Source organism: Athene noctua, chromosome 1, assembly GCF_965140245.1.
Source record: "Athene noctua chromosome 1, bAthNoc1.hap1.1, whole genome shotgun sequence".
Taxonomy (NCBI): domain Eukaryota; kingdom Metazoa; phylum Chordata; class Aves; order Strigiformes; family Strigidae; genus Athene; species Athene noctua.
Genome location: NC_134037.1, coordinates 29,420,021 through 29,433,734, shown reverse-complemented (window position 1 = coordinate 29,433,734; position 13,714 = coordinate 29,420,021). Strand labels below are relative to the sequence as shown.

General features: G+C 46.4%; 1 protein-coding gene across 2 annotated transcripts; it reads right to left on the bottom strand.

Annotated features, from left to right (window-relative positions):
- Nucleotides 1-1,269: 1,269 nt before the first annotated feature.
- On the bottom strand, nucleotides 1,270-10,076 carry BAG2 (BAG cochaperone 2). 2 transcript variants are annotated; one of them, XM_074895798.1, is made up of 4 exons: nucleotides 9,906-10,076; nucleotides 9,751-9,833; nucleotides 3,382-3,491; nucleotides 1,270-2,377 (listed from the first exon to the last, which is right to left on the bottom strand). In XM_074895798.1, the coding sequence occupies exons 1-4, from the start codon at nucleotides 9,942-9,944 to the stop codon at nucleotides 1,977-1,979; spliced, it is 633 nt and encodes a 210-aa protein (XP_074751899.1). In that variant the 5' UTR covers nucleotides 9,945-10,076; the 3' UTR covers nucleotides 1,270-1,976. The 2 variants fall into 2 exon arrangements, with proteins under 2 accessions (XP_074751899.1, XP_074751897.1); XM_074895796.1 differs by having other exon boundaries at nucleotides 1,278-2,377; nucleotides 9,751-10,073.
- Between the last annotated feature and the right edge of the window lie 3,638 nt (nucleotides 10,077-13,714).

Genomic DNA, 13,714 nt, shown 5'->3' with positions numbered 1-13,714 from the left:
TTTCCTGTTTCCAAGACTGGTTTATGCTGAGAAGTGAGCACAGCCTGTTCTATTGCTCAGGAGATAATGGGACCAAAAGTTCCATTAGTGCTTCTTAAACCTTCTTTGTCCCAGCTGCCTTACGCCTACCGTGTTTTGATTTTTGACAACAGAGCACTTCTTAAAAAAGAGAAAAACATGTATCTGTTCTTTTGTTGATCTCCATCATGTGTATGATGCCAGATATGTTTAGCTGTGTTGTTACTTTAAAATAGCTGGTATGAAACTACAGTAAAAAAATTAAGTCTTTTGCTGTGTCTTACAGGTATGACTGTGAAAGAAACTTTAAGGACAGTATCACTGGTTTTAAAATCAGATTGTTCAAATCTATAAGATCTTTAATGGCTGTGGCATGTGAGTGCACAATCTTAAAGCAGAGGAGAGGGTAGTGATGGCTGTATTGCAGACCTCCTGTAGGTCAGGTAACACAGGACTTGGGAGGCAAATGGAAGAAAGAATTTTAAAAATAAACCAGTAACTTAAGTCAAGGTAAGTCTAATCTACACTATTAGCTGTAGATACAGAGGTTGTAATCATTTTGTCCTTGAGAACAAAAACATCTGTACAACTACTATAAAAAATGAAAATACCTTCAGCTGTTGGTACAATGAAGAGGATCTAAAAAAGAAAACAAAAAACCCTTAACACTTTCGGCCTAAATAACCTTAGAATGGCCTTTAAAAAAACCAGATATTGAAGGAATATTCTAAGCATCAATAAACTATGTTCAGTTTAACTATTTCACAGCATGATTTGTGAGAATAACCCCCTCCAGAGCTTTGGTTGTGCAGAAGCCTGACATGAAGAGCTCCCACCTGGGGCTGGTGCTCTGGGAGCATCCAGGTGTGATGCTCAGGCTGTAAGGCTGAAGGCAGCCCACTGCCCCAGAGGAGACCGCGGTTGGGTAGTGGCATCTCTCCAGCCATTCCTGCTTCCTCCAGCTGAGCTTTAATCTGAGCCAAGGGCTGAGCCAGAGCCCCCTGCTGTCCTCAGGTGACCACCAGCCTTTGGTGAAATAGCACAAGACTGACAGGCTACAAGGGGTTGCAAAATTCCAGGCTTACACTAAAATCTTCAGCTTTTGACCCACAGCAACAATGAGCAGAAATTATATGGAGTAAGGGAGTGGAAGGAAAAAAAAAAAAAAAGAAGGAGAAAAGGCACTCACCCAAAGAGTGAGTTATGTTAAACATAAAAAGTCCCATCCTACACAAGAAACAAATATGGTATATCAGTTCAGAATTCAACTGTTTTGCTCTGTGGCTTCACAGATGATGACGCAAAATGAATTTGCTGATAAAATACAATTCCCCTTTATATTATCTTTTTTAAAAAAAGATGGAGGGGACGTGTTGCTTTTCACATCCTCGGTTACAAACTGGGTATTTCTGTCTCTTGGAAGTATTGTCATCTACTTACAAATAGAGCCAAATTATTCACACTATAAATGGTAATGAGTAGGACAGTGTATTGTTTATGAAAATACCATATACAGTTTATTAGTGTTTCTGATTTATTGCCATGATTTGTCTTTTGTCCCCAAAAGTCTGGTTCACACACTTATGTATACAGCAGAGAAAAGCTGAAATCTCATGATATGACAAAACAACTTTAGTTTAAAAAAAACCAAACCAAAACAAGAATGGAAGAAGGCTAGATTTTGACGGTTTCTGACAGTTCAGCTGAAGCACAATTACAATTTGCAATAGCGCTGTATCGACTCTACAGGAGAACTGATAGCATTCTTTATTGCCGAAAGAAAATGCCAATGCTACCAAAAGCCATTAAATGCTCGCACCTCGCAATCAAAGATATTCTGGTGCAGGTGCATGCATATATACCTGTGCTTGTATAGAGGATTTTTTTCTTAGCTTCTGTGTGCTGTTTACGGAGACTTGCTCATCCTGCGATTTGCCAGAAGTAGCCAGGAAGATAGTTTAATCCTGTTTGCTGTTGCAAGACTGTCGAACAGATGATTTTTGATGCTCCAACAATGTGATTGACTTTTCAGAATTTTCTAAGTTTCTGAGCAGAGTCTCTAGCCGCCTTTTGATTTTCTTCTGATCCTCAATGGCACATCCAATTACCACAGACTGAAATTTCTGATCGATGGGTCCCGCTGGCACATCAGATGTGCACGCACCGTAAAGCGACATTAAGCGGATTTTGGCATCTTCCAAATCATCTAGAAGTTTATTGACGATTTCATCGATCATCTTCGTGGCATGCAGTAGGGATTCCTGCTGCTGGGCGTTTCGGATGGTTTCTACAGAAACCTCCACAGTGAGGGTTCGGCCCATCAGACGATTAGCAGTCAAATTAAGTTCTTCTCTCTCACCTAAATTGAAAACAGGAAAGTAAAGTATTCTGGGTTACAGGTGGATACTTCCCTGTGCAAATAACATCATCAAGACAATCAAACAACTACAACTTTGCAATAAACAACGTGGGTTTTTAAAGTAAAGACAATCAACGAGATTTCCAGGGGCCAGAAAGGATTTTTTTGCATTTGCCTAACTCCCACTTATTTCACAGAATCTAGTATCTTTTAATTTGAAATGAGGCATTAAGCTCTATTCTGCTTTTCTGCTGCTGACACAATGGTTGCTGTGTCACATTAAAGCAAAGCATACAGTACTATCAGGAAACATGATTCATTACAGACTGGCACGTTAGGGACTTTCTGTGCCACTGTGAGGGAGAGATTTAGGCAATATCCCAGACGGCCATAAAGACAAAACTAATTTTTGACTACCAGATGCAATTAGGAGCCATGAAATAAAATGGTTTTCTATTTTCTAAAAACTTAAGTTTTTTCCTAAAATATGAACACAACCCATTTGAACATGTAGGCTCCTGAAGAGCCAATAAACCAGCAATTTCAGCACCTAATATAAACTATACAGATTTAGGGAATATAAAGCCATATATCACACAACCACGGCAACAATCTTAATCAGCAGGTTCTTGCAGGCTGTACACTTTGTGGCACTCATGCCTGCCCAGTAGTCAAAGCCATTAAAATGCTATTTTTTCAACTATATTTAACCATCATCACTATCATCAACTTCTCTCCCTCCGCTGAGCTATATTAACCTAAATAAATCAGTGACTGAGTATGGGCTTTCACATACAGTAGTGATGTTCATGGTAGACCATCCAGCTGAATAGTATGTCAGGAAAAAGGGAATCCCAGGGTAACAGATGGCCCTTCAGGAACCTTCACTGGCTCCGGTGCCCGTACCTTCACCAGCAGCAAGCAACCGAACAGAGCTGCTGCCTCAGGCATGGGCTGGTTTGACAGCGGGTCGGTTGGGAGGGCATGGCAAAGCAGCTTCTCACCTTCACTGATGTGCCTCATATCCTGGCTGTTCTGTATATTGTGGATCATTTCTAGCAGGATTTCTTTCTCTTGTTCCATAGCACATGCTGCGTCACGGAAAGCCTCTACCCTGAACACAGTTGAAACAAAATGTTTAAATAATAAAGTAAGTGTTTGTCCATATAGCTGCCAAGAACTGTTTTTTTTTTTAAACTTCGGCTTAAGAAGTACAGCCAGTTCTTAATTATCCATGACTCAGATTCTCTGATTTCATGACCTTCTCCTGTATCTTAACTTCACTTTTCAAGACTCCATATAATTTTTAAAAACAAACAAATGGGGAAAAAAAACCCCAACAATATAACAGTAATTCAATCAGACAAATCTTTTATTTTACTGACAGTGCTGTTCTATCTGACTCCACAGTTAGTCTGGATATCCAGAGCCTGATGGTACTACAGTCCCAGAGCAGAAGTCCTGTAGCTAATTAGCAATTATTATCAGCTGCCTCACTAGAAGAGAAACAGACCAAGTTCCTGTCGGGGAACCTGGGGGTGAAGGCTGCAGCTGCAGGGGTGGAGGCAGCAAGGGAGCTTGGCTTCCCCACTGTCCCCAGGCCAGCAGCGCAAAACCCTAACAACCCACCTACAAAGCAACAAACACTCCAGAAAACTCAAATGTCGCCTTGTAGCCGAACAACCCCTTTCACAAGGGAGTAACACAGGTGAGAGGGACAAAGCTCACATATTTTTATTAACGTTGACAAGGGCTTCCCCTTCGAGGGGCATGCCTTGGTCACCGGGAGAAGATGCTGGACTGCCTGTCCCCACAGTCACTGGTGTCTTCCATGGAGCGAGGCTTGCTGTGATTCACAAGGGAAGGAAGCTTCTGTGAGAACAGCTGTTTCTGGGCTGCAGGGAAGCACAAAACTCGGTTCCTCCTGAAGCAGGACCCCTACTCCAGTCCTGTTCATTGTGCTGAAACTCACACATGATGCAGTGAGGGCAAGGGGAAAGCCCGTAAGAAACTGCTCTCCCCTGTAACTACTGGGTCTTGGTAAGCTTCATGGTTACATGCCCATAGCCTGCCCTCCTCCTCGTGGCATAAGGTACAGGCTCATCTGGCCACGGACAATGTGAAAATGCCGTACTAGAAATCCCCCTCCAGTTCCTTAATTCGTATCTTATTCCCCGACACGGTTTTAAGGAGGGGCTCTTGCATTCAGCCGAGTAATATGGAAAAGCACATCTGGGAACCGTTTACTTTGGAGACCAGGCACAAGAGGGAAACATCCCCCTTCCTTAGCTTTGCCCTGGAAGCTTGAGGGTAGGGACTTGCAGACGACTTGCCAAGCTGCAACTGGCTGCAAGAGTTGTGCCAAAAAAATCAACTCCGCCTTCCCAGACCTCACAGAAAAGCTGAGTATCATGTGAACCTGGCTGACAGTTTCAGATGCTTTCAATGCGCAGCTCGGGAGGTCTAGCTAGCTGTAAGCAGCACAGGAATCCATCTACCCTGAAATGTTTATTAAACCTGCCAGAAAAGGGGAAACAAACCAAAACATCATTAAGTCTCTTAGATGCTCTGCGCTCTTCAACATTACCAGATGCTGCCTTGAGATGGTTGTGGGTTATTGCCGCTTCTGTAGATGAGAGCTTATCTCTTTAGACAGGTACGGAGCTGCTGCTCCTTCCTCAAAGCTTGGCTGAGGGCAGGTAACTTTGGAAAAACAGCAGGAAGAGAAAGGAGGGCAAAAGAAGGCAGAACGGGAGCATTTAAGGATATAAATAGTCGCACTTCACATGCAGCCTGCTCATGAAATGGTTCTGTTTTACAAAATATTTAGTCTAATTTAGTCAGTGAAAGCACAAGCTTCGGGCTTTGCCTTTCATGTTCATTCTGAGGAGGAGTGGGAAAAGTTAATGCAATGCAAATTCTTGCCAAGAGCAAATACTTTTAATTATTATTTTGGACTGGTTAGTAACAGCAATGAGGCAGGTGGAGTCATTTCATGCTTCAGATGTCTGTCTGCACTTTATAATTTAGGAAGTCTAGCAATATTTTCATAAATGCCTTGCCATGCCTTTTAAAAACCCTAGTATTTTCACAATTTAAAAAAAGCTTAAAATTTTCAAGTGCAGGATTCCAATTTTAACAGTGTTTTTAAGTTGGATTTGGTATATCACTGTACTGACTTAAAGACCAAAGGTCTGCCTTCAGCAGTTGGATCACTCCATGATTTCCACAGGCTTTGCTGGGTTGTATGAAGAATGTGGAAAAACTGCATTGCAGAGATGCATCCTGAATTGGTGCAATTCTAAAGAGAGTGCCTAAAACATCACTGCTTCCAAAAGCCAGCTACTGGCTTTTGCTACTGGCTACTGCTGGCTTTTTAGGTAGGACCCAAAAGCCGAATGACCGGAATTAACGATTGTATACTGCAAAAACACCCCCACAATTTACCAATTTGAGATTAACATTATTTAACAGAAAATCATATGATCAAATCCTGAGAACTATTTTATTTGCAAAAATTGGTTCTTGGGAATTATTTTAACCACTTTTTGAACTGCAATACAGAGTGCCACACCACTAAAATCCACTGGGATTTTACTTTTAGTGGTTTTGCTTCCATAAACGACAACCAAATGAGGGCCTACACTGGCACTGTGTAACGGCGCAGGAAGGAGGCACCCCAGCTCCTGCTGCCAGGGCAAAGGGACAGGGAAGCAGCACGTCAGAACTTCCTCACCCCTCTGCTATCCCTTCCAAAATTTCCATCTTGAGCAATTATGAGTGGTGTGATGGGACTGAGTACCCCTAAAAAATAAACTCCTCGGGTTTCAGAGACCTCTCGAGAGCAGGGTGGAGGCAGAGTGTGATAACACAGCATATTGGCAGCAAAGGCAGCATCTCAGCAGCCAGCCAGCCAGCGTTACACTTGAACAGAAGATGGGGGAAATGGCTTGACAAGGGCAAGACAAGGAAGCATAGGAAACGGCCAGCTGTCACTGCTAGGGACCTGGACTTCATGGAGGTCAAAACAGTGCAATAGGATCATTTCAGAACAGCGCTCTAGTGGGAAAAAACAAAACAAAACAAAAAAACACAGAAACCACTCAACCACACAACCTCAGGAAAAGTTAGTGCTCCAGAGAAGATGCTGAGGGGGCTTTATCAAGGTGAGATACCTCCCACTGCCTCCCCCTATTTCACTGCCCTGGCTTGCGCGGAGGCCTCCGGCCGCCTGCCCCGTGCTGGGGTGGGTCCCGCCAGCTCCTCCCGGCCCCCAGGCCACAGCCTGGCAGACACCCCGAGACCCCGGCCCCCCCAGCCAGGACTGCACACCCTTCCCTCCTGACTTGCTGTGAGAGTGTCAGGTCCGCACCCTGCAGTCAGCTCTCCTAACTTCTTTCCTAAAATGTGCTTTAACTTCGTAGGTTTGTGTAAATCTTTACTTTCCTGGGATGGGGACAAGCAAAAAAAAAAAGACTGGAAGAGATAAATGTCTAGCAGAGCTTGCTGCTGTGAAAAAGGGTGGAAACACAATCCAAGTCTCAAAAAAACAAAGAATAGAAGGCAAAGAAAATACAAAAAACTTATATCTACACCCAATTATCAATTATCTCAGTGCAGCAGTATGGTCTTTTTCTAGTAAATGAGCACATCCAACCATATTTTTACTTGTCACTTTGAACATCGACTAAATATTCCACCCATTACCTAAGACTAAAAAAACATTCCTTACTTCTGATTTTTCCTGGTCCGAGAGCAATTAGCCACGCATGCCTTTCTTTCCTACATACCATTGACATGAGCAGAGCATTCCCCCCGAGGAACAGGTGGACCAGCCTGTGCTTTTGTTTCCAGATGAGAAACTCGATACGCGCTTTCTTAGGACAGCTGCAATAACTCCGACCTTTAACTTACTCACTGACTTACACAGTTCACTATTAAAGCTTGTGCGCTGGAAGTGCAGATAAGTTTTCAAAGTAAATAAGAAACATCTGAAGATGGTGCCGCTTTTTTCCTGAAACAGAGCTGAGCACACTGGACAGAGACAAAGCAGGGAGTTTCACCCCGGCATCCTCAGCTGCTTTAACAGAGTTTCCATTCGCAGCAGTCCCATGAACATACAAATGAATGATGAGGGAATAAGGTTGTTCCGAAGGAGAACAGGAGAAAAAGTAAAAAAAATTAAAAGGGAAAAAAAGCAAGAGTCTGACTTCTCATGTATCATTATACCTAGGACTGCGTGTTCACTTAACACAACCACCAGAACACAGTGACTCATAAACAGAGACTCTGGTCCTGCTTCCAGCTGCTCCCGAGATGTCCTGGCATTCACCACCAGCAGACAGGGCAACACAGAGGTCCAAGCCCTTAAAAGGGACAAATGTGCCACCTGCCACCTCCCCAACCCCCTGTCCTGTGCCTCCCCTGTCAGGGGGTTCGCTCCCTGGGAGCCAAATTAATCTCCCTTTTCCACTCACTTTCCCTACAGACCAAAGTCCCTCCACAAACACCTAGCAGGCAGGTACAAAAATACCCCGTTACTGTTAGAAAAGAAGCTTTCGCAGTAGAAAGGAAGGGAGAAAAGGGAAGGCTGTTCAAACCAGAGAATTTCCAAAGGGATGAGGGTTGCCTTGGGGTTTGGCTGACCTCAAGCAACTTGAGAACTGAAGATTGTAAAGGGGTTTAATTAAAGGCTGGAGTTCAGTTTGACAAATTTTCACTTATTATATTTACAAGCAACATCTTGAGGGTCTATAGGTAAACTAGACCAGCTGGAGAGGGAAGTGTGGAAGCTTATCCTCCTGTCATTCAAATAACTTTGAAATGAGGCATGTTGATTAGTTGCGCATGAAAAAAAAAAAAAAAAGACTGACTTTAATCAAAGTAGTTTGACTCTTTTTTTGTAACTGTTCCACATTTAGGACTATACCTGTTTGAAAGACCCACAGCAAATTGCGAAGTTTAATTTGGGGTTTAATTTCTGGTTAACCAAACAGTCTGCTTTGTCTCAGTTGCTCAGAAAATCTAAAAAACATTTTTTGCATATTCTGCTGATCATTTTGTGATTATACATTCATGCACTAGACCTGGATGTGAGCAGTAAGACTTGTTTGCAGACAGGGATTTTGTTTAGTCAAATTCAGAGAAGTCTGCAAAGGACTTCAAGGAGATTTAATCAAGCTAAGCAAAAGGCTAATATAATAGCACATCAAGTCCACTCCTGAATAATGCACACTAATGCAGGCAGAAAGGGGAAAAACGCAACTCCTCTATCCCACAGAGCTCTTCTAATTACAGGCAAGTCCTCGAAACATTCTAGGTGGTTCTATGAAAGCCGCTGATCAATATGCAGCTGTAATGAAGGAAAGGGCGTGTTGAAACAGTAGAGGCAGGAGGTGAATCAGTGATACACCCACAGCACCCTGCACATCCACCCACTTCAGAAAGGACACTGTAATTAGGCAGAGCTGAGAGGAGGGGGAGGAGGATTAAAGGCAAGGAATCGTCTCTCATGCAGCCAAACTGGGAAAAAAATCAAATGGGATTACTTGGGGAACGTCAAGTAGCAGGAGGAGACAGGGCATGTCTTGGCGCAACAACAAAATACGCATCATATTCGCAATTACTTTGGAAAAATACACCTAAGCTGCAGAACACAATGCTATTCACGTTATAGTTCCATGATTTATGACACTTCAGAGAGGAGGTGGACATAAACGTGGGTAACAAGAACATCCGTAGCTGAATCAGTAAGTGCAAAGGGAGGTTTCGGGGACACGAAGCCTCCTGTGCCGGCATTCAGCACTGCGGCTTGAAGGCTTGCAAGAGCCTCCGAGAGCCCGACTAATACCACGTTTTGTCCTCGGCTTTCCTGCATCTTCTTATAGAGCACCTGCCCGACAGACGCGGGACAGAGGCTACGGAGTGGGACGGCCCTCCGCGGGGCTTGTCCGCGTCCTGTACGGCAGCCCCGGCACCGCCAGCAACCCGCTACCCCGTTTGCTAAAGACTCCCCAAACTGCAAAGGGTAGCAAATCCGAAAAAGACCTTGCGCACTTTTTCTGAAAAACGTCTGTTTTCATACATTCACATACACATTCCTATTTTCACGTTTTTCCAGGCCACGCTATTTCACCTTAGAGCAGCAGCTGCCATTTCTAAACTTGCCCCCCTCCGTCCCCGACAAAGGGGGATCCTTTTTCCCCTCGATCACCTCAGGAAGCCCCAACCCCAGCGCCGCTCCCTCCCGCCCTGGAAGGGCGCCCACCCGTCGCCGGGCTCGGGGCTCGGCGGCTGCTCGGGGCCGCGGCCCCCCCTCCCTCCGCCCAGGCCCGGCCCGGCCCGGCCGCCGCCGCCGGCCTCCGGGGACCCACCTGAGCTCCAGCTGGTCCAGGTTCTCGAGCAGGCGGCTCGATCGGTCCGCCATGGAGGTGGAGCGGTAGAAGCGGCCCCGGAGCTGCCCGCCGGACGACGGCTGCTGCTGCTGCTGCGGCGGCGGCGGCTGCTGCTGCTGCGGCGGCTGCTGCGCCCCCTCGCTGGCCTTGGCGCTGATCTTGGCCTGGGCCATAGCACCCGCCTGCTGCCGCCGGCGGACCCTCGCTGCGGCCGCTCCCTCCCCGCGTCCCGCAGGCGGCGGCCGAATGCCGGCCCTTCGCTCATGGCCAAAGAAGGAGCCCGCCCCGCCGCCTGCCCCCGCGGCCACCCCGCCTCCGCGCCGGGCCGCGGCCCCGCGGGCGCCGCCTCACGCAGCGCGCCGGCCCGCCCCGCCTCGCCCGGCCCGGCCCGGCCCCGGGGCGCCGCAGCGGGAGAGCCGCGCCGGCCGCGCCAGGCAGCCCGCCCGCGCCAGGCAGCCCGCCCGCCGGGTGGCGGCAGCTGGGCCCGCCAGCGAGCCGGGGGTGCCGGTGGGTCACACGCGGGGACGAAACCCGCAGGGGGACGAGCGTCACCTGGGGCCGCCGGCACCCCGGCGTCGCCCCCCGCGTCCCGACCCGCGCGGGTGCCTGCGAGCGCTGCCCGCCACGACGCGCCCCCACGCAGGGCGGCCCCGCGGCGCCTCCGCTGCTCCCGGAGGGCCTTCCCGGGCACTGGGACACCCCGGCCTGCCCCCGCCTCTGGCCCAGCCCCCCGTGACAAAAGCAGCAGAACCTGGATCAGACGAAGGCAGCAGGAACTCTGTCTCTTGCTAAACGAGACGCTAAGGGAGGAATCATGAAGTTGTCAAGAACTATATTAACTTTGTTCGAGATGGTAGCTGGTAGCGTGAGGACTTGCCTTCCAGAACTGTTCCTGACGGTTCGTTGGTTTGCTCCGTCATTAAAGAAAACAAGAAACCCCTCACCACACAACTTTTACTTTTACATGAAGCTGTTCAAAAAGTGAGCTGCGAAGCTGAAACATCCGAAAACACAAGAAATGGGGGGAGGAAAACAAGAAATGCTTTAAAAATCCAGAAGCCTGTTGATGGGAGAGAGAAGTTAGAGAAAAGCAAACCAGAGACAGCCCTTACTATAAGCTGAACCTAAGCAGCATTCCTAAAAACAAGACACGTGAGATACTGCCACTGATAGCACCTCTCCCTGGTGCCAACGGTAAGAGCCCCCTGACTACCTGCAGAAGCCTCAACAGATGTTACTGTCCAAGATGATAGGAGAAAGCTTACTGGAAATAAAAGTGTTTAATGTTCTCTTTCTATGGCAGGTAGTGGACCTACATCTATTATAGTAATGACTTGTTCTGAGATTGTATTTAAATTGGCAGTCCAAAACGGTACCTTCTCTCTCACAAGCGCCCACCATACCAACTTAGCAAACAACTCGCATGGAATCTCTTGTACTTCAGGTTCCTGCTGGCAGCGTTGGTTCCAGCAATTCAAGTCACGCATAGGCTTTACTTGCCACTACTGTGAGTATTTAAAAAGGAATTTGCTTATCCCGAAAGTCCAGGTTTGGGCAAATACCCCATGGCTCTAACAGACCAATTTTTGGCACCCAGCTAAGAGGGATTTTGTTGCACAGGGATACTGTTCTGTATGTTTATCCCACTGTGATTCAAAATAGCTGTTTTCTCAGGCTTGTCCATTCAGAATGATATCATGTCCCAAGCGCTCTTGTTAAATTAATTGCCTGAGTTTTCTTTGTTTTACATAGTTGGATATGTAAGGCTTGTTGCCTGTGAGCTCATGGAAATAACTTCATTTGAGCAATTGTTCCATCCATCTCTCTAAAGTCTTTGTAGAAGATAATTAAAAACTGCTTCCCACCCTAAACAGAAACCATTTGTAGCCATGACACAGTTTGCAACCATTTTTTTCCTAGGATCCTTCTATTCTTTCCATGCCACTTTATTAAGTATCGGTTAGATTGGGTTTAAAAAACAGAAATCAAAATAGCTGAAGAGCTTTGAGCATTTTTTTCTTTGCACAGGGGTTTAATCCCACGCGGGTAGAAGCTGTAATGAAAAAGAAGCACAGAACAGCTGTAGCTGTGTCCAAACCTATCACATAGGACTTACCCTCTTTAACAGCAAAATAGTGTTTTACCCTAGAAATGAGAATGGCACAAACCACGGAAAAAAAATGCAGGTTTAAAAGCAAAAATGGTCTTCTGGGACAAACCTCAACTTTACTGCCTGTGCAGTCTGGGATACTTTCCCATTTAGAAACTTGGAAGGACCATGAAAACTACCTTTCCTGATCTTTAGAAGGGTAGATTGTCCCCTGCCCCTCTATTTCTTGCTGAGATATGTAGAGGGGTGGTTGTCACTGCTTTTCTAGAATAACAGATGCCTGGGCTGGAAAGACAGGAGTCCATCTCTGGAGGAAGGGAAATGACTCACAGCTGAACTGGGAGAAGTTTAGGGACACAAAAGGCAGAAATTGGATCCTTTGGGGTCACAAGGCAACGGGAGGAAGAAGGAGCCCTCCCCTCTGAAACAAAGGACAGATTCCATCCTCCTCCTTGCGGTCTGCGATGAAGAACAGCAATGGCTGGGTCAGGCCTGCCGGTGGTGCTGGGCCTATGTCCCCCTCTCCTCATCTTCTCCACAGCCACATTCATGTGATGGACTGCACAGCCCTACTCTGGCTATGGGCACCAGCGAGAAGAACATGAGGAGTGGGTGAGCATCTCATGGTTTCTGCACTGCCCCCTCAGCAACGAAGCACCAGCTGTCTCTTGTTTAAGCTACAGCATTGTAAAAAATGGGTGCCGCTTGCTAGAGACTAATGGGCAGAAGAGTGTCATTCATGGGGACAAGGTCCCTTGAAGTAGCAGAAACAGCAACTTTCCCAGGTCTTGGACATCTGATGTATCTGTGCAAGTCCCAGAGCCAGAAAGATGGTCTACACCAAAAGCACTACTGAATGCTGAAGAGCACCTCTGTTCCAGCTTTGCCTTATTCCAAAGCCTGATATACACCTTGTCACGTACCCTAACATTTATACGTGAGCTGTCATGGAATAGGATCAAAGAGATAGTCCACACCCAAGAATGCCATGACAGATTATTTTCCTCTCTTCACCTACAGGAACTTCATTCGAAGAACCTTCTTTATATGCAGGTGTTCAGGAAACACAAGTTCCCATACACAGCAGAAGGATGCAACCATGGCTTGTGCCAGCCAGCCAAAGCCAGCTTGGGCTCCCCAACACCATAACAGAAGCAGTAAAGACGGGCCAACAGATTTTAGGATATGTTTTCAATCAAAATTTGTACCTGCTATCACAGTAGGCTGCCCCCTCACTTTAGCACCTGCTGAACCTGTGCTACCGTGTCTCTATAGCTGTTGTTAGCAGTGCTAATTAAAGCTAGCCCTGGGTTTGCCTGTATACATCACAGCCATTTTACAGTGTAGTCAAGCCCTGAGGTCCCAAGCTTGTCAGAAGTCTGAAGGAAGCTCTCAATCTCAGAACCAACCTGAAAGCTGGTATGACCATTGTGGGCATGCAGCAGTTCATTCTCATAGAGAGGAAAATTGCCTAGTAAATGAGCCAGGGAATTCTGTACTGCTGCAGACTCCTGGCTGATTGTTGAAGGAGCTCTGAGCAAAAAAACAAAAGGAAGGACTCACAGAAATTAGGGTACCACAGTGAGGGAGAGTGAACTTGCAGAGATTTACACATTAAATTTCCAGACACACAGAGCTTTGCCATCCGAGTGCACACTTCGCATGTACTTGCCACAAATTTTCTGACGTGTTTTACATCCACTTTTATATCATCTCAGACCATATTATTTGACCCAGATTCGTACAGCTTGAGCTCTAAACCACTTAAATTAAGATTTTCTGCAGGAAACTTGAGGTTTAGAAGTGTCAATGAAATATGCAGATGCAGTCTTT